This window comes from Aulonocara sp. 'chitande type north' Nkhata Bay, linkage group LG7, assembly GCF_057382095.1.
Source record: "Aulonocara sp. 'chitande type north' Nkhata Bay isolate Kocher_YH1m ecotype deep benthic linkage group LG7, A_spYH_male_GT1.1, whole genome shotgun sequence".
Classification (NCBI taxonomy): Eukaryota; Metazoa; Chordata; class Actinopteri; order Cichliformes; family Cichlidae; genus Aulonocara; species Aulonocara sp. 'chitande type north' Nkhata Bay.
The window spans coordinates 4474724-4502443 of NC_141350.1; the positions used below are offsets into that span (position 1 = coordinate 4474724).

Here is a 27720-nt window from a genome sequence, read left to right on the forward strand (position 1 = left end):
GGGATTTTGAAGCCATTGAACAAATGGTGCTTCTACATACCCTGCCCACTGTGGGCCATTTGATCCACTGCCTTTTAAAATGTCAACAGTGATTTGCTTGCTCTGTGGTGCTGGGTAGCAAAATGCCCAGCAAGACACAGGAGACTGATATACCGCTGTGGTACAAAGCACAATGGGGAGGAGATTAACTCTGTGACTAAGAGGACGCACAGATGAAGAGAAGAAAAGAAAAAGGTGAGAAAGGAGCAGCTAGGTGACAAAAACGAAGGCTGTCAGTGAAATGACAAGTAAAGTGACATGTGGGAGTGGGAGAAAAAAGAGAGGAAAAGAGGACGGCTGACAGAGAGGAGCAGGCTATAAGAGGGGGCGGTGTTCTCACAGAGTTCGAGTTGATTCGTCAGCAGAACTCATCCCCTGCGAGATTTTGTGCTGTATCCTCTTCTAATGCGTGTGTGTGTGTAAGTATGCGTGTACGTGGGGTGGGGCTGCGGTGTCTATGGTGAAAAGTCAGAGGTGATTGATGGTTTACAGAAGAACGCTGATGGGTGATTCATCTCCGCCAGCCTCGGCAATCTCCGTGGCAACATGAGTGACCTGTAATCTGTCACCCGGCTCAGAGGCCACCTCTCCGCAGCTCTGAGGGGATGAAACATATACACTCCCTTTGCTTTTCTTCCTGAAGCATCTTCCTACATCTCACTGAACTGTGAAGTTGTGCTCAGACACGGTACGCCTGCCTGCCTGTCTGTCTGCTTCCCTGCATGTCTGGACATTTTGCATTTCCATGGAGTCTCTCGCTGTCTGTCCCTCACTTCAATCACATTTAGCCACTCTGTGGCTCATTCAGATGCAAACTGAGAGGAAAAAAACACTAGCCCGTCCACTCATCTGTCAGGCAAGTATCTCAATTAATCTGAATGTAAGAGTAATTTCTTAAATGTTAATGTGCACACTCTACCTCCACACGAGTCTCTGTTCTTTTTTGAGCACTACAGCCCAATTCTAATCTGCAGCCTACAGCCTCTCGGTGCACTTGCACATTTACATGGAGGCTCCGCCACATTAAGTGTCATTCCAACCCTACTAGCCTTAAGTGTGAGTGGGTTATGAATCCTTCCAACACTGAGACTGCATCAGTGCAGGCTTACTACCCACAGTGCTGAAAGGTGAAGAGCTTGTTTTGTTTCCTGCATGAAGGAAACTCCACGCATATGATTGTTGTGGTTTAGGGTCTTTACCTTACAATTTAAAGTGCCTTGTTGTGATTTGGTGCTACATAAATAACACTGAACTGAACTGCATTCATACAATTGAGTTATATGTGATTATTTCAGTAGGACTGCATCTGTAATGAAGAAAAATGAAATGGCTTCCCTTAAAACAAAAAACCCACAAGTTTTTTGTTTTTAAATCTTACAGTAAAACATTGTTGCTTCATTTGTTCCTTTTTGCTTTCAGCGACCAAATCTTAACTTTATTCTGCTGAATGTATCTGAAATATTCTGTTCAGCACTTTCCACCTTTTTTTAAAGTGCTTTATAAATAAAGATTACTATTTTCCATTCTAGTTATAGAGGTCAAGAAGAAGTTGGAGAAAAGAATGAAGAAAAGTAGAATAATTTCAACAAATGCTGAATACTGTCTGTGCTTTAAATGATTGAATACAATTCAAATGGAGCACACACTTTTTTCAGTAGAAGATAGACATCATCTTAATAGACCTACTTGGCACATTCTCACAGAAAGCACTGTTACTATTAAATAATGGCGGGTCTTCCCAAAGCTTGCTGGTATATTCTACACTACCCCTTAATTAAGAGACTCTCTGCAGACACAAGTGTGACTCAACACAGAGTTTCACTCATCACTGAGTTGGAGGAAGTAGCAGTCGAATTCGAATTGGGCCCCTGCTCGCTTCCCTCACAGCATTTATCTACATCTCAGAAAGCCATAGTGTGAGGAAGCGCCTAACACATGCTACCTGGCAAAACGTCTGCATTTCTAACTATCTGTCTGCTGGGAAGAATATCTGCCTGACTGCCGACAGGCTTCTCTGTTTATCTGCATATCTGACTGGCTGTCTCCTGTCTACTCGCAGTGTATGTTTTGGCATTCTCTACTTGCTTGCCCTGCAACCATGTTTCAGTGTGTTTTTCTTTTCAGTTTTATGTTTGTCTGCCTACATCTCCACCTTTCTGCCCACCTCATTGTTTGGCTGTGTGTCTAGCCAGTCACTGAGACTGACACCTGACAATGCAACAAGAGCAGGTAACAGAGGTCTGCAACAGTCTTGTGTGAAGGTCATTGAAACATGACTGACAGGACAAGCAGCTTACTTGTTCGATAGAATAAATGTAGCAGAGCCACAGTGACAGTTGCTGCCCACCCACTTATACAGCTTTGCCAAAAAGCCACTCTGGGACACACTGGATTGCATCCATATGTCAGTTTACTGCATACCTTTGGAAAAGGCCAAAAATAAAACCCAGAGAGTGTGAAGTGAATGCTCGAATTCACTACAATATTGGACCACAAACATTTTGAGCTATCCATCAGAACATGCTGTGAAACTAACAATGTCACACTTTGTGATTAATGTGAGTAACAGGCTGTTTTGATGCCAGATGGCTGTGATTAACACGCCAAATAAAACATATTGAGTTTGTCTTATGCTGGTGGATTCACTACAGCAGTTTGGAGACGAGTTGGCCACTATTCACAACAGGACTCCCAGCATCAAATATTATTGCAACGGATAGCCTCAAGGACGGCAGGTCTGTGATGTATGATGTAACAGCCCATATAAGATAAGATAAGATCTATCTTATCTTATCTTATCTTATCTTATATGTCTGTGATGCAACTACCTCGTCTGCTCAAAGAGTAAAGCTTTGATAAACTCAAATATGATCAGCTGGTGGATCAGAATTTAAGCAGTGGCAGCAATGGCAACATTATTTAAACTCTGCTTGAGTTTGATGTTAAAAAATGTTCAATTCTGCATAAAGAAAAATGCAACAACACAAAGACATCCATGCATTGGATATTTTTTATAGCCATTTATTTATTTATTTTTTCATTGCACTTTTGTATCTCAGCCTTAGTTTTTTGATGCAGCTGTTTTATGTTTTCAATGAATAGTTGCAAATTAAGATGATAAACCACTGATTTTGGTTTGTGATGGGGAAAAAAAGACTACTTACACAGGCTGGGAGAATTCGGGGGCTTCATCGTTGACATTCGCCATCCTCACACGGACGGTGGCAGTGCCAGAGTGAGGTTCGTCCCCACTGTCCACCGCCATCACCACAAACTCATACAGATGATTAGGCCTCTCATAGTCAAGCCGTCTCGCTGGGAAAACAGTCCCATGGGGTGAAATGCTGAAGTCCGGGCTCAGGGTGTAATAGGTGAGTTCAGCATTTAACCCTGAGTCACAGTCCGTGGCTAACACTGGCAGGGGGAAAGACATCACACGAGAGCCATCAATTACGAGTTAATCGAAAAGGGCTGATGAGATGTGATCAGCTCATGAATATGTTGACATCTGTGTAGATCATTATCTCTTTATGGCCTTGCTAAACATGCGATAAATCACGAGCTATGACAGCTACTATTACTTGAACAGAAACGGTGCCCTTCCAGAATGATTACTATCATTTGACAATACGAGCTTAAAGACAGCAAAAAGACAGAGTGGAATGCACAGTGTTTGTGTGTGGATTTGGAAATGATTTTATTCTGGGGTAATTATAGAGAAGAAACAAGTATAGATTGGTTTCCAATGTGTGGTGTGATTTTCTCTAAGAGTATAGCCACAAACACTGTGTGAGTTTCACTTAAAATCCCTGTTTCATGCACATCCCCTCAAGCTTATAACAATTGTCTACTGCATATTCTTTTGATGTGTGTATTTTCTGTGTGTCAAGTATCTGCACCAGCAAGCAGCCTGTGTGTGTCAGTGCCATCTGAACATCTTGTAATACATTTCCAGACAGGTAATTCACTACGCACCCTTTGCATTTAACTGTTACAGTGTGACTGACTCATTAAAAGGTAAAGACAAAGTGAAAGGGAAGTAAATCTCCTTTGAACCTTGCTGTTACTGGCTCAGTCTGCACAGTTTCTTTTATCTTCTTCAATCGAGTTTAGCTATAGTTTGGTCCATACGTCTTTGGACAGTGATACGTTTTTCTAAGTCGGTCTATGTACACCACCACAGTGCATTTTAAATCAAACAATCAAAATGTGATTTTATACACAGTCCTACTTTTTCAGAGGCTCAAAAGTAATTGGACAAACTAACATAACTATAAATAGATAAATTGTTTCAATACTTGGGTGGAAAATCCTTTGTAGTCAATTACTGCTTGAAGTCTAGAACCCAGTGGCATCACCAAATGCTCTGTTTCCTCCCTTGAGATGCTCTGCCAGGGATTTTCTGCAGCTGCCTTCAATTGCTGCATGTTTGTGGGTCTCTTTGGCCTCGATTTTGTCTTCAGCAACTGAAAATCATGCTCTATTGGGTTGAGATAAGATAAGCTATTTGGCCATTAAAGAATATCCCATTTCTCTGTCTTAAGAAACTCTTGGGTTGTTTTTGTGGTAGCTTTAGGTCATTATCCATTTGGAGTGTGAAGCACCATCCTATCAATTTTGCTCAGAGAACAGGGCTCTTTAAACTTTAGAATTAATTCTGCTAATTTTATCAGTAGTCACATCGTCAATAAACACCTGACCCGGTTCGACTGGCAGCAACATATTCCTCCACCATGCTTGACAGATGATGTGGTATGCTTTGGATTGAGAGCTGTTCTTTTTCTTCTCCATACTTTTCGCTTCCCATCATTCTGGTACAAGATCGTTATGGTTTCTAAAGTTTTTTTCCCCCAGACTGTGCTACCTTAGATGTGTCCTGACAAAGTCTAATCTGGTGTAACCACTGGTTCCCACCATGTTGTAAACCCTCTGTATTTCCATTCATGAATTATTTATTCCCTGATTGTGGACTTTTGTGTTCTTGACTTGTTTGTATATTGTGAAGAAGACGCACTGTAATAGACATTTCATTCCATCACTTTGACATTTTAGTTACCTGTGCAGTTCACCAGTTTAAGTTACCTTGTTAATCTAAATTAGGGTGGTTTTACAGAATGATACAGTCCTATAACTGCACTGAATATCAGCTATAGTCCTGTTGCTGCATAAAGGTCTCCCTTTTATACTTCTGCTTTTCAACCCTTTAAGATGACACTTTGTCTCCATTTTCTTTTCATCTTTGATTCCTCTGCTGCCACCACACTGGTTATGTTATTTTTTTCTCGGTGCATCGGTTTGTATTGGTTGCCATTGTCTCCTGCCACTGGCTTTGCAGTGCCAACAGTCTTTACTGCTCCAGGCTGTTTATTCGAATGTTTTGAGATTAAATTTGTTCCATTTTTCTCAGTCAGAATGCACCAGAAACAATTGCCCAGCTTGAGATTCCCACTGTAGCCAGTGGGGTAAAGAAGTCCCAGAGGCACAGCAACATTTGACAATAACTAAAGAGAGAGCAATGTGAAAGGCCAAACAAATAGCCCCGAATAATGTTTTGTTTTGGGGTTTGTTTTTGCATATTATGTGGCGTGTTTAACATTTCAAGGGTTAACTTTGTGAGTTAAATATCACGCATGGTGAAAGAATCCCTTTCAGATAGTTCTGTATCTGTGGCTGTGGCTAAATACTGAATCTCATACATACAGAATCCCAAAACACTCAGATCTCATGAGTGCAGTTAAAAGAGTAATTTTAATCACCAGCGACAGTGGCAAAAGTGTGTGAGAGATACAGGGTCATGAATTATGAAGCAAACAACTGTATCTGATTAAAAACACACCACACTCTGTTTCTACACTTCCCTCAATAGGTTTCTTAATTAGTGTGTATTTTTACAAGTTAAGCAGTGATGACAGCAAAACATATTCTTTCAACCTCATAATTAAAAATTATAAGCTAGACCCATGCAGTAATAGATAAACTGCCATTATTCATACAAAACGTAATGAATCAAAATGTATGGTGGGTTTTTTTAGCAGCTACACTGGTTCAGTATGTAACAGATTATGATGTAAATACAAAACACTGTCACTGGGAAACTCAAGGTCAGACGAGAAACTCTTCTGTTAAAATTCAGTTGCTGTTTTACCCTGGGAAAAAGTTACTTTTTATAAAGTTTCTTTCTTTAATTCAAAAAGAACCAGATGGATGTGACATATGGGGTCAGAGGATTCTCACCCTGCAGCAGGGATGTTGCCGTGGTTACAGTCTCGGGGACTCCATCCACACTATAGATGGACTGAAGAAACTCTGGGACACAATCATTCTCATCCGTTATCAACACCTGAACCTGATTAGTGCCGGCGTGATGGGATAAGAGAGGAGAGGAGAGGAGAGGAGAAAAGAGGAGAGAGGAGAGGAGTCATACAATCAGTATATAAGAAGACAAAATTAAGCTTTTGTTATCAACTCTCAATTCTAGAAAACAACCATATGAAGGTTTCTGTACAGGAAGCTGACCCGAAAACTTAATCTAAATTGCATTTTATAGCTCCCCAAGTTGCCAGTTCAACACATTCTTTATCTTCCACTCCATGATTTTCTTGAGTCAAAAATAGAAATGTTCTTAGCATGTGTGTGCCTCACTGTGCGCATTTGCGACAAAGGCCCTTAGTCGCCCCTCCACCCTACAAGCTCCCTGTCACCACTGTGTGTAAAGTGTGAAGTGACAGCTGAGTAATAGTCCTGAAATAGCTGGGATAGGTTTTCCCAGTTTCCATCTCTTATTCCACAACATGCAGCTGAGCAGAAGGAGGTTGTGCCCGCTAAATCTGCGGTACAAAGTAAGAGGCTGACATGATAATTTGGCTACAAAATCTTTTCAATTAATAATTGAAATCACGCTGCAGTTGTAAATAATTTATCTAGAAATATTCATTTATGAAGGATATTTTCAGATTTTGATTTCTTGTGCCTAAGAGGGTGCTATATTTTGCAGCGTTCATCTCTAGATAACAATTGACAAAAAGCACTTAGTGTGAGACACGAAGGCGAAGAGTGAAACCGCAGAACAAAACTTCACTTGGGTCACCAGTCTACTTGTTAACATTTAAAAACCATTCAGGCGTGCCACTGCTGTAGACAGTTGCAAACTATGCTGCTCCTCTTTTGTGGTTATTGCCAAGCAGTGTGATGTCAACAGGTCACTGTCGTTAACCGTTATGAGCTATTTAGATGAAAACCTGCCTGCCTCGGAGTGTTGTGGCAGTCCAGTGGGAGAGCGCGACAGACAAAATCATCCAAACAGCAGAACATATTTTGTTATTTCATTTAATTCTCCAAAGTAATAGTAAATGCCTGAGTCGCAGTCACAAACATCACAGTGGACCTCAGCTTTGGCCTCAGATTACAACAGAGCTTGAACTCTTACATGACTCCTATTTGGTGCCCGTATCTCTGTCTAATTAAACTAACCTCTGTTGCAGCGCTGAGGCTGCCTGGCTCTTCACTGGCTCGCACCATCAGAAGGTAGCGTCGCTGGTCATTCTCATAATCCAGTGTCCTGGTCAGGCTGATCTCCCCCGTCTCCTGCTGAATGCTAAAAAGGCTACTGGGATTGATCAGCAGACTATAGCTGATTTGCTGCTTCTGGAAGGAGATAGCAAACACCACCAGGAAGCTGTAGAACAAAGAGAAAGCGATTAAAAGAAATGGAAAAAAGAGTCTTTATTGTTTGATTTTAGCTGCAGCCTTGTTGAATTAGAATCGAAATCCTCTTCTCCTACATCAGCACTGTGCTGTAATGAAATCAATTATTGTATGGCCCATTGGCTATGTGCTATAAACACAGTCAATCAGTGATCGTCAGTTCTGTGTAATAATATGATACTATTATGTAGATATCAGTGTTTGTTTTGACAGTGAAGAGAGTTTGCATTCCCTAATAGTGTGTGATGATAATAAGTCAGTTCGTGCTTGAGTGCACTGCTGTGAACAAATGAATATTTATTAACAAATTCTTAACAAGTTATGCTTGAGATCTGACACCTTTTGTGTGTTTTTATGCATGTCTGCATTCATTATTGTAGGACTTGTGTCAGCAGCTTATGTCATAGCAGAGCTATACATACTGGAATTTCAGTGATTTACATTATTATGCTAAAGTCTGCATGTGTAACTGTCCTCATGTGAGTCACTCCGTGAGACAGCACATCGTCTCATGCCTGCATTCATCTTAGTCTTTGTTAATTTACAGAAATTAAGTGTATTAAAAATATGTCTTCTATATTGTTGCATTTTTAATGTTGTGCTTGCAGTATTGGGCAATTAAACATACCGAGGCAGCAATGAAGAATCTGACACAAAGTGTTTGCTGATAACCAGATGGGAACAGATGAAGATCTAAAAAGGCCTGGCATATGTGTTTAACAATAAATGATTTGTAAAGATATAATAATTTCAGCTTTACAGAATGAATATAACACAGAAGAAGAAGAAAAGCATTTTTCATGATATTTTGCTCCTAATATGCAGCTGGAACGTATCCCTGAGTATGTTTATAAGAGGATGCAAACACAGGCAGTACTCACGGCTGTCCCTCAGGTGTGTTTTCTGGTATTGAGATGGCATAGCTTGTATTGGTGAATTGCGGCGCTCTAGCTCCCGCCACCACAGAGAGCATGGCAGGGGCACTGCGGCTCCCCATGCCGTCAAGGGCCACCACGCTTAACAAGTACTCCCTCTCCCTCTGAAGTACCAGCCCTGTGGTCACCACCTGGCCTGTCTTTTTGTCAACAGCAAAGCAGCCATCACCGCCTACAGGGAAATACAATGACATTATTTTCCACAACTGGATCCAAACCAATGCACGGGCGATTGCCTGAATGCAAACACAGAAATGTTTCCTGAATAGCCTTTTGAAAGGGATTTCTGTCTTACTGTGTTTGTGGAATTAAGATTTATACAATCTGTTAAGCTCTAATAGAATTAATAAATATGATTTATGTATAAACACATTTAATTTTATTCATTCTGTGCAATTCCTTAATCATAATAGTCAACAACTGTTGTCACGTTTAATCATTTTTGGACTTTTTACTTATATTAAAATCATTTGATAGTTTATTCACTGTCAACAAGAACTTCAATTATTTTTAACTCTTATTTGTTTTTAGGCAGTCTGATAGATATTTAACAGCAACTGCATTTTTCATTTCACAGACACTTTGGACCAAAGTAATGAACTAATGACAGGAAATTGAAGGTAGTGTAAAAGAATTCAGATCATAAACAGTTTAAACTCTTAAAAATTACATCTTAGTTACTATAAAGCATGTTAGTATATACCTTAATGTATATTTGCTCTTCACATTTAGATGTCAGAATCACAGCATACTGAGAAGAGAAGGGAACCAAGCACAGATCCTTTAGGGACCCCAGATGCCATGAAGTAATGATTGCATTCCCTCACTTATTATTTTGAAAGAACACCATGTGAAACTAAAGAGCAGCTCTGTGCTCAAAATGACGATAAGCTTGAATAGAGGGGCCAGGAATATTTGGTGGCTCATCAAAAACCTCATATATATATATATATATATATATATATATATATATATATATATATATATATATATATATATATATATATATATATATATATATATAAAGTCAAAGCACCGGTTCTGCTCGGTGAGAATTGATGACTGGTTCAGGTCAGGTCTCACTGATATGACTTCCATTACTGACGGCAGTGCAGTGTCAGTTGAAATTTCAGCCTTGGTCCTCAGTAGTTTGCTTGTTCTCAAGGCTTATACTGACAAAGAAGCCTTTCCAAGCGCTACATTTTAAATTGTAAATAGCGATTTTTCATATTCAAAAATATTCATATTAAAAAATAGCCAGAAAATCTTTTCTGTGGAATTTAGAAACTAAATTACAGCTGACTTTTTATTTATTGACCTTACACCTTACCTTACAGTTTTAAATTATTTAACCCTTGTATGGTGTTCGGGTCTGTGAGAACCGTTTTCAGTTTTTTTTCAAAAGAAAAATTAAAGAATTAATTATTTTTTCAACCTGAAATTCATTGGCTTTGGCTTATTTTCTGTGAAGAACATAAATCCGAACTAATTTTCAATGACCGCATACTGTACCTCCCCCCACGCATTTACATTACATACAAGGTGTTCGGGTCCACTGGACCCAGGTCTAATAAAAGTGTTGAAAGTGTAGGTCCTGTGTTCCCACACTCTGTCTTCCTCCTTTCTGGTGCTGCTGATAGTGTTTTCTTCCCCTCCTGCTCGCGCACAAAGTTGCAACATTGTTGAAAATTCAACTATAAACACCGTCTGCTCTGACATCTCACACACATTTTGCCCTCTTTCTTGAGGGATCCAAATTTTATTTTCTCATACCCTGTCCCACCTGCAAATTAGGGGCATAATACTATAAATAAGACTTTGCCAGTGTGGTTCTTTATCACAACTGATCAAGTTGACAAAAGATTATCTGCTGCGAGGGCCATCCAATTGATTTTGGAAGAGAGAGAGGCTTCTGATGATGATGTTGACAAAGAGGTTTCAGAATATTTCGCATTTCTGAAAATTCAGAGTCTGACAGTGACTTTGAAGAAGAGGATGAGGTTGAGCACCATTTAGTAACAAAACAAAGATGAGCACCCCATCTGCAGCCAGCTCCAGGACCAGAACAAGCCCACCAGACAGCAAGTGAAGAAATATGGATGTCAATAACTGGTGAAATTGAATGGTCTTCTTGCCCAAGAAATGAGCCACCCTGCAGAGCTGTTACTGTGATAAGCCAGGGCCAACACGGCTGACAGTTACTCATGTGCAGGATATCAAGTCTTCATTTGAGCTTTTCATCCCAGATTCCATCCAGAAAACTTTTCTGGATTGCAGTAATCTAGAAGGAAGGTGTGTTTTTGGAGAGAGGTGGAAGGAGATGGACCAAATTCATCTAAGAACCCCAAAGGCCTACTTTGGGGTTCTTATCCTTGCAGGAGTTTTCAGGTCCAAAGGGGAATCGACAGAATCCCTGTGGGATGCAGAAACCAGCAAGAACCTTTCCGTGCATCAATGTCTCTGGAAAACTTCCACAAAATTTCCAGGATTATCCGTTTTGATAACCGAGACGACAGACCAGCTCGACGGCAGAGAGACAAGCTAGCTGCCATCAGGACAGTGTGGGATAAGTGTGTGCACCACCTCCCCCTGTTTTACAACCCTGGGCCTAATGTCACCATTGATGAGCAGCTGATCCCATTTAGTTGTGAAACATATTGCTTCACGTGTAAATGTGTTGTGTCTTTCCACTCACTCCACTTGATTATAACTGATTTATTTTTTTATAACATTTTATTTAAAAAAAACAAAAAAAACGAGAAGCACATTAATTCATAAATGTGATCTAACAAAGGTAGAGGGAAAAAATTAACCATGTTTGCTGTTCATATGGCTTGTAATTGGGATGAAGTAAACATCTGTTGAGTAATTTAACATAAAATTGTTTGATAGTGTTAATTTGGAAAGCCAAAACTCTAGCGGGTCCACCAGACCCATGAACACTGGCTGAGTAACAAAAATACGAACACCACACAAGGGTTAAATATGTTTTATTTTATTCTGGTATAAATTGGTCATTAATAATATAAATGGGGGTTAGGAATAATTGTTGTTTTATTGTTGTTTGCAACAAACAAGTGTCAGAAATGGAACTGAGGATCAGTTTAGGAATGAGAAGGTACATGCACATCTTGCACTTTGTGTTGTACTATCTGGATGACCATCGTGTAATTAAATAAATTATGATTAAATTCTTGTATAAAAAGAAAATCTTAGAGCAGTAGAGGTTCACTAATCTGCAAAACACTGCATCTACAAGTTGTGGAACAACTTCAGAATAATGTTTGTCAGCACAATCTCGTGAAGGCTTTGAATATCTCATCATCTAGCTCGTCTACAGTAAATAATATCATCACAAAATTCCAAAATTCTGGATAAACCCATGTGTGCAAGCTGAAAATCAGTCCTCAGGATCTTCAAGCTCGCAGCCAGCACTGCATGTGCTCGAGGAAGATTCCAGAAATCACTATTTGTGGACACAGTGTGCCATTCCAAACTGTGTCCACAAATACAGGATAAAGCTCTATCATACAGTCTTCTTCAGTTCAGAACGGAAGAATCCTCTTGGATGATATAAGAAACGTCTTCACAAATCAAAAAGAAGTTCAGCCACCTTCATTTAAAGCACTTGAGATGATACGCAGCGGTAAACACGGCTCTGTTCCAACGTAACTGAGACATGCGGCTGCCATCAAAGCCAAAATGGCTTTATTTTTTTATTAAAATGGTACATTATCTACATTTAAACATTTTAATTTATCCTGTTTAATACTGTAAATAAACTAAGGGGTTATGAAATGTTTAAATGATTGCATTCTGTTTAAATTTACATTTTATGTAGTGTCCCCACTTTATGCCTTGGGGATTGCAGTAATTAATAAGTTTTATAATATTCAGGCTGTTGACAAATGTTATAAAATGCCAAATCCAACACTGTGTTCTTAATTCTCTCAATAATGTGACTTAATAATATGAACCAAGCCAACTTGTAAATATTGGAGACAAAGATTTTTAAAATCACACAGAAAAAAAGCCATAAAATAGGCAATAAAAATGTATTAATACACAATGAAGTAACAGAACAATGCATATGGGAATGACTCAAAATGAACCACGGTGCTAATGTTTATTGTAACAAAGGAAATGTCTCCCTTTCAGCAGTATGCCTTAATGACTTATTGATGGGTTTTTTTTAATTATTTTGGAAATATATGGAGGTTTTGGGATCAGAGGAATAAATCAGGCAGTGGTTACACAGGTTTGATAAGATTTGTTAGGATTGTGAGAAATATAGCGTATGACCAAACTCCTTTTTATATACTCTTTAGACATTCTTAGTTATGACTTTCACCTTCTAAACATTAGTAATTATACTGACGAGTGGCTACTTTTACTTTCCAATTTAAGTTTTCATCGAGCTACTCAATTTCTATTTTCCTTAAGTTATAAAACATTTTTGTCTGACTGCGGTGTTTGTAGAAATTTTAATTAGCAGCTATGGAGAAATGTTTTAATTACTGAGTCCCATTGTTGTTATGATCATCCTGCCATTGGTTTCCCACTCTTCCACAGACTGACAGCCGGTAGGAGCAATGCATCAACAAAGGTATCAGTGTGCCAAAGGCAGTGAAGGAAGAATGCTAGCAAGTAAACATGGAAGTAATCAATGTAAGACTCTAAATATTTTAAAAAAAGATGGGTGAAAAAATCCGTCCAACACTATTGTTAAACCACAAGGATGCACACCATGCATTAGGATGAGGAAGGCTGTGTGTAAACATAACCAAGTGTTTCTATACAAAAAAAAAACAAAAGCAAAAAACTCTGGAGGGCACTTTTTTACTTTTTCTGCTGCCGTTGAATACTAAAAAAAATTGGGTCAATCAGGGTGACACTGATCAACTGAAGGCTGGCTACTGTCATCTCATCTCATCTTCAAGTTTTTAAAATTAAGCACAGGATAAGAGGGTCGTTTTTTACTGTTTTTTTTTTAAATCTAGTTCTTTTAAGTTTATGTTAGCTGCTTTGACAAATGTCGCTGCTTATATGAGTTCTCAGCATAGACAAGGGGCGAGACAAAGACAAGGGCCGCTTTGTAGTATTTGTGGTTTAAAGTCAAAACGTGAAGCTGTGCGATGTACTAATGCGAGTCAGAGGGAAGTCAGTAGTGTTTTGTAAAGCCCCATTGGCAAGATTAGCACATCCCCCAATCTCTGACATGTGAACAAACCTCTATCCCCTCAACCACCAGGGGGTCTACTATGGCAGACTTCCAACAGCCAAATGCGTGTATGAGTATTTTAGCGTGTGTGTCTGCAGAATTTACTCTGCGTATGCAACATGGAGAATTAGAGAGATAGATAGAGTGCATGATAAGTGCATAAACAAATGTGCGAAGGCCTCTGGCTCTGTGTGTGTGTGTGTGTGTGTGTGTGTCTGACTGCTGCGATTGTGTATGTGTGTGTAGAAAAAGAAAGAGGGACAGAGATACAGAAGAAAAAAGAAATAGGGTGACAGAGAGATAGAGAATCTAACAGACACCTAAAGACCCTATAAATGCATGAATGAATGTGTGAATGCCTCTGGCTGTCATGTCTGAGAATTGGTGTCTGACTACTTGCATTTATTTTCAAGTCTCTATAGCTTGTCAACTTATTTTAACAACAACACAATCTATTTTAATACAACTTACCTTCTATATGCGTGTGTGTGTGTGTGTGTGTGTGTGTGTGTGTGTGTGTGTGTGTGTGTGTGTGTGAACAGCAGAAAGCTTACCATCTGACAAAAAGTATTCCACCTCTCCACTTTTACCCTCATCCCCATCATGAGCCTGGAGCTGGTAGACAAACGTTCCCGCAGGGGCCTCAGGGGATACGACAGCCAGGTAAGGGTACGGCTTCATACTCCACTCAGGGACGTTGTCATTGACATCAGTGATCTTCAACTTCACCTTGTTCAGGTACCAGTCTGGGCCTGGAGGATAGTGCAGAGATAGTGATGGAGCTCTGGTTACAAAAAGTGACAGCTGTCATGTAACTGAGTGTGCAGCAGGGAGACATGTTGCCAGGGGAATGTGAAGCGCCAACAAGCATAGAGTCAACTAAGGGTACAGGTATGTGAGATATACATCCTCTCCAGTAGATAGCAAAAACCAGGACTGCATGATTAAACTAAATGTTAATGGGTTTTTTTTCTGTGCCTGTACTGTGAAACTGATACCGCTACAGTCTCAATTCAGCTCAGAGGTCTGGTCAAAGTCAATTACCACACTATCTTTAACTTAGTAATTTAACGGCTATCTTTCCACTTTCTTTTGCTACACCATAGCTGCCAGAAGCTCAGGAAATTGTTGTAAGTGGATGTCAGGAGGTATGTTTGGCCCCAGGGTTGAGGACGGTGGATATGACATCATCCATTCATTCTCCATCAGGGTTTCCATCCAAGCATCCAGACACCTTGGTTCCCATGGGAGAGAGCCTCAGCCACTGTCTCATCTACCATGTCTAGGGTAAAGCTACCTTGATCTTCCCACAGGGGCGTGGGGATGATGCCTCACGACTGCAGGCACTTTGTCGCCTGCACAGTGCCTCACTGAAGTGAATAAGAAGATTCCAGGAATCCAATTACCAACTCGCTCAACCTAAGCCGGGGCAGACAGCAAGAGAGCACAACAGCACCCAAGGAGAGGCGGTGTAAAACTGTGTCTCTATGACAGAAGCATAGCGTGACTTTTCCTGGAACTGATAGTAAGGGATCGTTATCCACATTAAACACAATGACACAATCTGGAAACAATGTTCACAAGAAAAACTCGCGACACTGTCACAGGCCCCAATCTAGGACACATTTTCTGCAGAATCTATTCCTGCGATGTGGAGCAAGTCACAGAATTGTAGGCTAAGACACTATTTTCGCAAATATTGGCTGTGATCTTGTGTCAACGTGGCATGAAGGAATATGTCAGAAGAGGTGCCAAACAGTTCAGTAGACTGCAATACACAGAGGCCATCTGCCTCACCCCAGAAAAGAAAAACCCCCCTGCCAGGACAAACACATTGACACACACAAATGCATGCACATACAGATCTGAACACAACCCCACACATGCGCAAGCAATCCCGTCTCAAACACACACTTGCATGTCTCTTTCTATCTTCCTGTCTTTCTCTCACAAACACACACCATGGACACTTAGGAACAGAGGTGAGTTACCTAAAGGCTAAAAGTAACTATGGATTTCAAATCCCATTATGTAAAAGGTTTCATGTTTCTATCCACAGGCTATGTATGTACTTTTTAATCCAAGACAAAAGCAGCAGGAGTGTGCGATGCATCCTTTCACTACCTGAGGGCTGCCTCGACAGATGTGCTGTCTGTATAAAGCAGTTCTACCTAGCTGGTTTCCATAATGTTCTGCAACACAATGTCTTTCCAAAGTCTATTATAGCTGATAATGTAAAATTATATACCTCTAATGAGTACATGCACACAGCAAATGGTATGAAGTCTTCAAACTGCATGAAAATATTTGACAGCACCTTGTGTTGGCTCAAATGAGTTGGAAAAGAGAAGGTGGATGCGGAGATCACAATTCCTATTTCTTTTGGAACTCTTTTACAGTTAAGATGCGTTTTGATGAAAAATGCAACGTTACACTCCATACTAGCTTGTGAGTGTTCACAACTGAAACACAATAGCTATAAAGTGTGTGACAGCTCCTAAAAGGATTGTTGGAGGGATAATAATAGAGAGAGGAAGAAGCTAGAGGAGAGAATTAATCTCGCTTTCTGCTCAGGCTTTAAAGTTGCTCTGTGGAGAGGAAAGTTCTGACTGGGATCTGACGATAGTTCGTTTTGGATAAATAGCCACTGTATCGTGGGGGCAGAGAAACTAATCAATGTTCAGATGCTATCTCCTAAAATGTTGACAGCGGCAATTTATGCGCTTTAAGCCAGATCATCCTGCTCTGTAAGACGGAACAATCCTTTCGTGATGAATAATGAGAAAGGATAAAGATTCTATTGCAAAGTAGACGGGTTTAAAAGGCACTTAATCAAAAGAAATCAGAGCTCCAGCACTTAACATTTAGTTGACTATCAAATCTTTGCGGGGAGTGGTGCAAGACACATTCCTCGCCTCCTGCTTGTTGGTGTCTTTCCCAGGCATGTCTCTGTGGTAATGGTGGTGATGATTTTACAAGGCTCCATCTAATTAGCTTGTTACAGAGAGACTAATCAGAGCCAAGGCAGATAATTAGAGCCTATCAGCTCTGGAATGATAATGAAGAATGTAGTAGTAAGTGCGTATGAGTGTGTTTGTGTTGTATGCGTGTACGCGTTTGCGTGTGCAAGGTGAGAGTCCATACGTGTGTACGGGCAAAAGAGAGTGCACGCCGCATGTTCCGAGGCTGCAAATGCATGCGACTCCTCTCTGATCTAAATAGGGAGATGCTGTGAATGATGCCCTGTGAGCACCAAACTGACACGAGTTGCCTTACCTGACCAAGACAAAAGATGTGATCAAATAATGGGCAGGGGCTCACAGGCTCCACTGGATCTTTTAATGTCAAATATGCTTTCTGTGCCCAGTGTGATGAAAGGCTGGTCTATATTTTACAATAGAATCCCATATGGATAAGAGCATATGCTGGATGACTAACATAATAATGTATCATAAAAAGTTGGATGGCAGAGGTGCAATGTGTGGTTGGCAAAGGCTCAGTAAGTACAATGGTGTAGCTCCAAGTGAATGCGCACACGTCTGTGCAGTATTATGCATGTGTGTTCTATCACTGCAAGCCATTCTGTTGATGTTTCCTGCTGTTAATCCTCTCCTTGGGTACTTGCTATATAAAGCTGCTAAGTGGCTTGCCTGTATGAAAAAAAGTTGTCTCAAGTGCTTCTGTGCACATATACACTGCCCACAGTACAAGGACAGTGAGGGTGTGTGGGAAGGGGATGAGAGGAAACAGAGTAAAGGAGAGAGGCACAGCTACAGAAACACAAATATCTACAGAGAGAAGGAAAGAGACATAGAGAGGGAAGAAGGAGGCAGCGTGGTAGAAGGAGCATTGTGTGATGGTTAGCACAGAACGCCAAATAACATTGCAGAGACAAGAGCACAGGGGAAGCACAACACACAGCATAGCACAACAAAAGATGGTGGGAGAATCTATGTTTGGAAAGAAAACATACAGTAGCGGACCGTGAGAGGAGAAAATTAAGACAGAACACACAGTATAATTAACAACCGTTTTTTTCGAATGCATCCCCTGTTCCTTGTACTCTCATCGAGGGGAGAAATTAAGATACAAATATTTCTGTGTGGAATTAAGCAAATTGCGTCTGCAAGCATAAATATCAATGGCCCGTGTGAGACGTGGAATTTCAGGGGTGCTTTTTTAGCAGCAAGTGAATGGAAAATGAAAATCAGCTCAAAGGGGAAGTAATGAGGTACATTAGCCAAATGTTTGCAGTGTTAAGGAGGCTCTTTTCAAAGCCGCCCACCACAGCCCCCCATCTCTGTGCTTAAATCAGAGTGTGAAGCCATCAGCAGGAGATCAACACGCTAAAAGCACTGGGGACAAAAATCTATTAACTCAGGGATTCCGGTGCCGCACACCACGGACTCTGCTCGGCTCAGAATGGCTGACACGCTAAGCATGTAAATACACATGCAGGCACTTTCATCCCAGAACAATTAGAAATGGTAGACGACCTCAAGTTCTGCTCATTTCTTCCAGTCCGAAATCCGCATCACTGCAGAAATTGTCAAAAACTGTGTTCAATGAAGCGGTAGGTAAGTTTTTTGCAGACTTTGCAGCAATATCATCATTTATCTGTAGGTACTATACACCCAAACTATACTCAAAAATTTAAAAAGCAGTATTAAAATGAAAAAAGTTTTGATATAGGGTTTTGTATTTTTATTTTTTCAATGGCTATTAGGCTTTAAATGAGAGCAGGCCATTTGAGAACACGTGTAGAATTTTGTTTGCAGCTGGCTTCCTGACATAAGCAAGACCTTCCCTAAAAAGACCTCATCTGGATAACAGAACAGCATCTTTTGCTCTGTCAGCAGTAATGATGCCTTGATGGATTCCGTGTGCATAATGCACCCTATCCGATCAGAGATTCTACCTTCTGCTAAAGCCAGATTCTGTGCTGTTCCCAGTTGATGTCTCTCTTTTTCTGTTTGATTTTTATGTTGTCTACAGTCAAAAATCAGACACATAATAACATTCCTCCACTGCCTTTGAAATGAGGTGTGGGTCAAATCCAGTCCTCTTATGCTTGTGGGGGGGCTCAGCTTTAACGCAGCAGGAGAGCTGCTAGGGCTTGCCATCAGCTTCATATGTCTGGGGTCGGCATCTGTCCATCTTTGGTTTTAGATGGATTAAGCTGAAAGCTTTTATTGCACTCGCAGAAGGTTAACAAGACACTGTAAATTCAAGTTGCACCACCTTCTCTTTACCCTGTGTCCTCTGCTATGCTTCTGAAAGTATTTCCAGCAGAGCTCTTTTTTTATGCCCAATCATACTGCTGACCTGTTGCCAATTAGCATTAATAATGGAATACGCTACCAGGTTTTATTTTGTAATTGTCCAGCCTTTATTACCTCAGCTGGGTGACACAAGGTTTGATTTGCATCCCAACTGTTTTGGAAATTGAGTTTTACATTTATGGAAAATCTTACATTAAGTATAAAAAACACAGTAAATCAACACTATTGTGCTGATAATGAAGTTGTAGTACTTACATACATCACACTCCTAAAATGTTTATCAATGCTCAATTTCTTAAAAGCTCTATAAAATCTAAAGAAAATTCAGTGATTCTCAAATTATATATAATTATTTATTTATTTGCTACACATAATACCAGTCCTGAAAAAACATCTATTGTTTGATTTTTTCAGTTTATACAATTAAATGTTTGTGTCTGTACTGTTTTCAGTTTTAGGATATTTGGTGTTTAAATGATTGTATGCTGGGATTAACACCACTGTGGAGGACCCATCCAGCTTTACTAGTGACTCACAGTACTTAAGTCAATAATAAGAGTATTAATGCTTTTCGGAAATACAAAAATTAGGTATTAATAATTTTTCAGTCTGTCTCTCAAATTTCTGGTGTCAGACCCATAACCTTGTTAGAGCCTGATTGATATACTGGCAGGGTCAATATTAGGTATTTGCCAAGATATCGGTACCAGCATTTGTAACAGAAATAGAAAAGTCCAGAGAGATTGGAGAAACACCCTTCAAATATCTTATAAGTGTGGACATTACATAGTTTACCCGCCAGAGTGGTTGCCCCATGATCAGAAGGTTGGGGGTTCAACTCCACTGAATGGCTACCCTGTGGTACCCCTGAGCCTGGTACCGTCCCTACACACTGCTCCCCGGGCGCTGCATCGGTGGCTGCCCACTGCTTCACTGGATGAATGGGTTAAATGCAGAGGAGTAATTTCCCTACGGGGATTAACACATACACACATTATTAGCGTGCACTCTGCAACTTCCCTGTTGGTAACGCAACAAAATACAACCAGCTGAGGTAAGCATCACTAGCCAAAGTGTAAATGAGTAACTGTACATAACTGCCATATTACCTTAGTAAAGACATTGTAACTACAGGTAACAAACGTCAGGGAAATCTGTCTATGTTTTGTGTGTCCGAAAGAAAGAGAATATATCAGCTGCTACATCAGATTTTCAATTCACCAATTACCAGTATCATTGTTAAAATTCCTCTGAACCCCTGTATAGGTATCCAATAATACCTAAATACAGTATTACAGACTCACACACTCAAGAACAATTTCTTCCCAAAGGCCATAACCACCCTTAATTCATACACACACCAATAACACAGACCCCCTCCCCAGTTTTCTATTTCCCTCTATAATCCTGTGCAATACCAAATTCTATGTGCAATAACCAGAATTGTATATACATAACACTATTGTACATTTTATTTTTTTTTTTCTGTTAATACTGTTCATATGTATATATGTGGCCCCCCCAATTTATTTGCACTGAGTTGGAGATGCTCTGTATCTCACTGTACAACTGTATAGTGACAATAAAGGCATTCTATTCTATTCTATTCTATTCTATTCTATTCTATTAGCATGGTTAACTGTTACTTTTACCTTGAACTTAAATATTAAATAGCTTAAGTATTAGACATCTTTGCTATCAAAGTCACTTACCAAATTAAACATGATGGGCTGAACACACATTTAATAGGCTGATGTGTCTGAGGACTTGGACCTCCACCCACCATGTTCTGTTACATGATTGTGTTAAACATGCTGGAACAAAGTGGCTGTGTTTGCATAGCGCTTTATTCCCTTCTGAATTGTTTTTACTGAAGCCATAGGGTACCCATGATTGCAACAGCTTCTCTTTTTCTTTCTTTCTTTTTTGTCTTTTGCAGCCACTTTTTCTTGTCTGCATCTGTTTCTCTAAATCTGGGCTGAATTTCAGGGAAGGCTAGGTGGGTGGGGGTGTTAAGGCAAATACACAGAACACAAGCAAACTAAGGAAACCAATTTTACAAAAGAAAATGCTGCAAACTGCAAATCACATTTACTGAAAGAGATGCAAATACAGCAAAAAAATGACAAATATTGCAGAAAGAGTAAAATATTTTTAAAAGGCACTATAGAGACAAATGGGATGGGATACACTTGTTGTTTTAACTTTAAAACTGCCTTCTGTTCACATTTTCTGTTTAGGTCTATCTCTTTTCATTCAGTTTCCACATGCTTCTCTATTGATTTGGTACTTTAATTCTTGAACAGCACTTTACAACTTTTATGCCAGAGAAAAGCGCTTTATAAATACTTACTTAGTTATTTACTTACACGGTTCTTGTTGCCACGTTACCACTAGACAAAACTATTTTTTAAATGTTTGTTTGTTTGAGCACAGGATTAAGATGTAATCTCAGATACTTGCTGTTAACCCTGCAACCTTTGTAGCATTTGGCTGTTTATTTCTTTTGTGAGTTTGTTTTCTATTGTAGGGTTTGTGTGGGCATCTGAACAGGTTGTTTTGGATTTAAGTGTAAAGTGTGTGGCACAAATCATTTTACAAACATACCTATGTGTAAATTTTTAGTATTCCATTAATTGCCCAGCCATATCCTGAGCAGTATAATCGGTTTAGAAGATGGATGAATGGATCTTTTCTAGCTGGCCCCTGACAGCTACAGTCTCTTTTCTGGTGCCTGGGTTCATGTTTCTTGTATTCCAGCCAAACGAATTCTAAAACTTCTTCCATCCCTTTTGTTTGTTGCTTCGAGCTGAGAAAAAATGTGCCCTATTCACTTCTATTCACCCGCACAAAAGAGGAGGATTTAGTGAGGAGCAAGTGTTGAATAGAGATATACTGGTAGTGTGCAGCCTTCTGGGAAAGGAAAATAAATAATTTAGCTAAACATTTTCAATTTCACTTAAAACAACTGTGGTTTATGAATTACTCTTTTTGGTTTTGCATATAAAAATAACAACATTTAATAAGTTTAATTTAACAATTTTGTTAAATAAGCTTAACAAAATTGCTTTAAAATATTTCATGTCTCCAGCAAGCTTTCATATCCACAAGATATTTTTCATCTAATTACTTTCAAACAGTAATGCTCATTAAATAATAAATACCACAATTCTGCAGTTTATTCAGCATAATCAAGCATAACCTCAACCAATTTATCAGTGAATACAGTATTAAAGTCTCAGAAAACACAAGCTGACCTCTGACTCACTGACTCCTCTTTTTATTGCCTGCTGTATGCGATGCTTCGGACCAGGAGAAAAAGTTGTAGCGTCACATTACCCTCACCTCCATCCTCATTTCCTCAGTGATGTGTGTGCTTCTCTCTAGAGCCACAGGCAAGGGCAGAAGTAGCTTCCCGGCATTCACATGACGAGAGCTATATGCATCATGCACTTCTATCTTTGGGATCCTCCACAATTCTGCAGCTTAAGGCTTAAACCCCAGGAAGACCTTTCATTGCAGGCACTACCCACACACTTTCAGTCAAAAGCAGCCTGTTTTTAAAAATGCAATATATGGTATAAGACCAGTGCTATACAATCGTAAAATTCACGGTAAATTCTAACTAGCTAAAACAACTGTTTTCCCTCTCTTGACAAGCCAGACTCTAGAGTTAATTGACTATAAATGGAAGTCTTTTCAAGACCTCCTTTGGTATAGCCTTTGCCACCCATAAACTGAATGTAGATTTGAAAGTGTCTTTGAACATTTGTATGATACAGATATTTCACTGTTCATTTTGTCACTGGGTTAAACAAAATGCCATAGACTGTATACAAATTATGGACACAGGCACTGTGGTAACACCCCAGTTTTACATTTTGTTACTGTGAACCAGGACAGATCTAATGGAGAACCCAAGGACAATGCATGTTCATATAACTCAGAAATCATACCTTGCTTTATTAGCTATTTCACTCGGAATGGGACCATAGTTTATAATATATACACCATGCTGTGTTAAATAAGATCTGAAAACAGCAAGTGACAAAGTAAACGCATTAGGAAATTGTTTACTGAGGCATTTGATTGAGGATGGCATTTGAATGAATGTTGAAATCTCTTCTTTTCACACTTTTCTGGCCAAGTGGCAAAGTATAGATTGGGTGAAATTTAAATGTTTAGCCATGCAGTATTTTTTTTATGAGGAAAAGGTTTTGTTTGGTATTCATATCACAAGATATGTTAAGGTCAAGGTCAAGGTCAAATTTATTTATATAGCACATTTCAAACAGCCGATGCTGCACAAAGTGCTTAACAATATAAAAATGGTATTAAAAAGCAACAATGTAATACAATAATAACAATAAAAACAATAATAGGACAATAAAAGAATTAAAACAATAACTAAACTAATTCAAATAAGACCAAAATGCTTGGGTCATAGTGTGTTAAAAGCCAGGGCATAGAAATGTGTCTTTAGTAATGATTTAAATTGCTCAAGTGTTTGTACAGATCTAATATTTAAGGGGAGACTATTCCAAAGTCTGCGACCTGCCACAGAGAAGGATCTATCACCACGGGATTTGAGATTAGTCCGTAGGATGGACAGCATTAGTTTTGAGCTAGACCTCGTGGTTTTTCCTGGAGCATAGGCAGAGAGGAGCTCAGACAGGTAAGGAGGGGCTCGGGCATTAAGTGACTTAAAAATAAAAAGTAAAAGTTTAAATTGGATCCTGTAGGAGACAGGAAGCCAGTGTAAAGAAGCTAAAACTGGGGTTATATGCTCTCTCCGTTTGGTACCAGTTAGCAGGCGAGCAGCTGCATTTTGAACAATCTGAAGACGATGGATGGAGGCCTGATCTAGACCATAATACAATGAATTGCAGTAGTCTAATCTGCAAGTAAGAAAAAGGTGAATAACACGCTCAAAGACGTTAGCCGGAAGGTATGGCTTTACCTTGGCTAGCTGTCTTAACTGAAAAAAACAGGACTGAACTACTGCACTCACCTGCTTATTCACTTTAAAAGAACCATCAATGTAGACACCGAGGTTTTTTACATGAGTTTTACAATACGAGGAAAGGGCGCCCAGAGTGCTGTCGATATGATTAAAGTTGCCAAAAATGACAACCTCAGTTTTATTTTCATTTATCTTTAAAAAATTTAATGACAACCAGCCTGCAAGACAGGAACATAACATGCTATATCAGGATTTTAATAAAGAGTTTACTTGTAAACTGTGTTTTATTTGCATGTAAAGACGTGTTTGGCCTCCTTTTTAATACAGCTAAACAAGTTTTATTGATCATTTTGAAGATTTAATTATCTACATTTTAAATTAGCGATGATGCTGATTATTGCAAAGATATTTCTCTAAAGTCATATTGCACCAGTAGCCACAAAATTTGGTCTACACAATTAATTTCAGGGCATTTAATGTTTCATATACAGCGTCATAAATATGGAACTACGGTCACTCTGTACCAAAAAGAAGCTCCCAAGATGTCCTAATGGGAGGAGCTGCATACATTAATGTAAAATTAAAAACTGCACTTACTGCTGAGTAGTCATGTAGTCATACCGCTGCTCCATTGAAAGTGTGCTGACATATTGCATCGGTGTGTGGTTCTCCAGCTGCACCACAGCACACAGAAAGGCACTCCAGAGGGTCATCAACATGGCCCAAAAAATCATTGGACATCCTCTTCCCTCCCTGAAGGACCTGTACAGCACTCGCTGTCTCAAGAGGGCATGCAGCATCCTACGGGACTGCACACACCCAAGACACCGGGTGTTTAAGCTGCTGCCGTCTGGCAGGAGGTTCAGGCTGCTGAGGTCCCGAACAAATAGACTCAAGGACAGCTTTTACAACAGGGCAATAGCCCTGATCAATGTAAATAGCTGACCTGACTGGATACCTCCCTGGACTTTTTAGGGGGAGGTAACAATGTTTAAAACGATAACAATAATATTTATATTTATAACAAGGTGCAATAATAATTAATGTGCAATAATAACAGTGTGCAATACACATACACTTATTCTTCTTTTTTATACTAAGTTAATATACTGTGTTGTGTTGTTTGTTGCGTTGTGATGTGTCATCTCGTGTCGTGTTGTTTTATATGTAGTGCCGACGTAGGACAGTTTTTCCAATTTCATTGTACTACTGTACTATGTATGATTGTGCAATGACAATAAAGAGTTATCTTATCTTATCTTATGTGCAAGTGTTTGGGGTTACAGCATCAACTACTCTGATGGTATGTGCCCTCTTCCAAAATATGCTAATTTTGAAAGCCCGAGGTGCATGCTCCTTCTGTTTGACATTCAGTTAGCGCAGTATGTTAAAACATGAGACAGCAAAAATAGGGTCGTGGGTGATGTCTGTCTGGATGTTGTTTTTCTTACGACACCCCTTGCTAAATTTTTCATTTTAAATTTAGTTCAGTTTTTTTCAATAATTATGATCTTTATTATTTATGTAAATTCTGCATTTTAAAGGCTCAATGAGGGTCATATATTATTCTTCAAGCATCTTATGTTATTCTTCAAAGTTAATTTTTTCATCAAAGTGGGTTTTTTTTCCAATGTTGTATGAGAAACTGATGAAAGCCAGAATGCCCTCAGAGGGTCAAACATCTTCAAGGAAGGATGGTGTAATATGAAGTCCGTATAATGAAGTATTCACAACTTTAAGTGGACATAACTTAAACATTTGAAGGCTACAGATCATTTTGGTGCTTGCCTTGCTTTCACTTATATTGTCTGGTGTAAAAGCCTCTTTTGCAATAAAACTGTAAATTCCTGCCTGAATGAGAATTAATAATAAATTCTTCAGCATTTCTGTTGAAAAAACAAACAAACATGCATGAGCACAAGTGCAGTTTTTTTTTTCTTCTTTTTTTGGCTGTACCATGCAAAACTTCAAAGTAGTAACATGCTGACCAGATATCATTTGAACATGAACTGACAGAAGAGTGGAGAAGCAAAAAATACATCCATGATGGGCACGTTAGTCACATTCAAAGTGACTCATCAAATCCCTGCAAGCGATAAAGATGAGAATATAAATTTGCCCAGCTGAGGTAATCAAAACGTCATGTCTTTACTCAAAAACTTCTTCCTTGCTTCTGTCTGTGGAACCTTTGCTGGTTTTATCTCAGTAACCTGGCCCAATTGAATATATAATACAAAAAGGGTTTAGCTGTAACACTTTTTTATATTGTGGTAACAAATGATGGCATGGTGATTATTAATGTAGACTTAGTATTTGAAACTTGTTTCATAAACTATCTATGAACATCTGGATGGCTATTGTAAAGTAACAGATGTTAAACCTTGTAAACTATTAACAGGTTGTAAATGCTGTGTAGGGCACTTATAAACATCTGGGTGACTAGCGTACGGTTGAACGTGATGTTTACAGTAGTCACTTTACAGAAGTGAAAGCATGGGGGAAAAGCTATTATGCGAACAAAGATGGAGGAAGAAATGAATCTTATGTTTGGACAAACAGTGGGGTTGAAGTATTCCTCAATACATGAAATATCTGTCTGTGTGTGCTGTGTGTGCAGGAGCTGAGCAAACAAATTTGGCATACAGGTGCATCCTGGGCCCCTGAAGGTTCTCATCTATATTAGATATTATGATGTTACACATGTTGCCTAGCAACCACCTGCGAACAGACTAAAATGGTTTGCTTCTTTGCTCATACAACACCTCATTGTTTTTAATTAGGGCTGGGTATCGTCACTGACTTCTAGAATGGATTCTTTGCCGATTCACAAGGTCCTGAATTGATTCGATCCACGATTCGATTCAATTCGATTCGATTCGATTTGAATCGGAGAAATTTTGCCTCAGACAGTCAGAAATATTATAATTCTGCTGACTTATCAGTACATATCGATATTTTTTATATCTATAAAAAGAAAGCTGACACTTGTGAGACTTTATCAAAGGTGTGAGCATCACAGCAGATGTCTTTGTGTCAAAGTAACTGAGGATAAAACACAGAAAAACATGAAGGCAGTTTTCCTGGTCTGGGTTTTTATAGCAGATGACCTTAAAAATATTGTGCAGTCAAAAAGAAGTGAAGCAGAGCAAAGTTAAAGAGGTTTGATTAGAGACACAGCTAAGCATTTTGCAATTTTGCATAATTTGTTTACATTTGTTCAGTATTGAACAGCAGAAATGAGGCTTTATTGTCGGAAGTAAGTTAAAAAACAAACAAACAAACAAACAAACAAACCAGCGGCTGGTGGGTAATAAGTAAGCGAATAATGCAAAAAACAGAGATTTTTAGATGGGAAACTATTCCTGAGAGAGAGAAAGAGAGAGAGCTCTACATGAAGTGAGATTTTATCGTGGTGGAAGCACAACAGCAAAAGTAAGAGGAAATTCGTGACGATGTTTATGTGAAGCGAAATGTGAAGCATAGTTTGGATCTTCTTTGGCTGCTGGTTCAGTCAATATTGTTGTTTTTTGTTTTGTTTTGTTTTTGGGGTTTTTTTGCCTGTCCCGTTTGGATCTT

At 39.3% G+C, this 27720-nt stretch overlaps 1 protein-coding gene across 1 annotated transcript in view; it reads right to left on the reverse strand.

Moving 5' to 3' along the window:
* LOC147324340 (neural-cadherin-like) overlaps window positions 1-27720 on the reverse strand; it is a 115759-nt gene that overhangs the window by 57953 nt on the left and 30086 nt on the right. Inside the window, exons 2-6 of the mRNA XM_086298075.1 lie at window positions 14454-14651; window positions 8625-8850; window positions 7510-7714; window positions 6274-6385; window positions 3204-3453 (exon numbers count right to left, since the gene is read on the reverse strand). Coding sequence (XP_086154201.1) covers window positions 3204-3453; window positions 6274-6385; window positions 7510-7714; window positions 8625-8850; window positions 14454-14651 — 991 coding nt within the window. The remainder of the gene's footprint in view (window positions 1-3203; window positions 3454-6273; window positions 6386-7509; window positions 7715-8624; window positions 8851-14453; window positions 14652-27720) is intronic.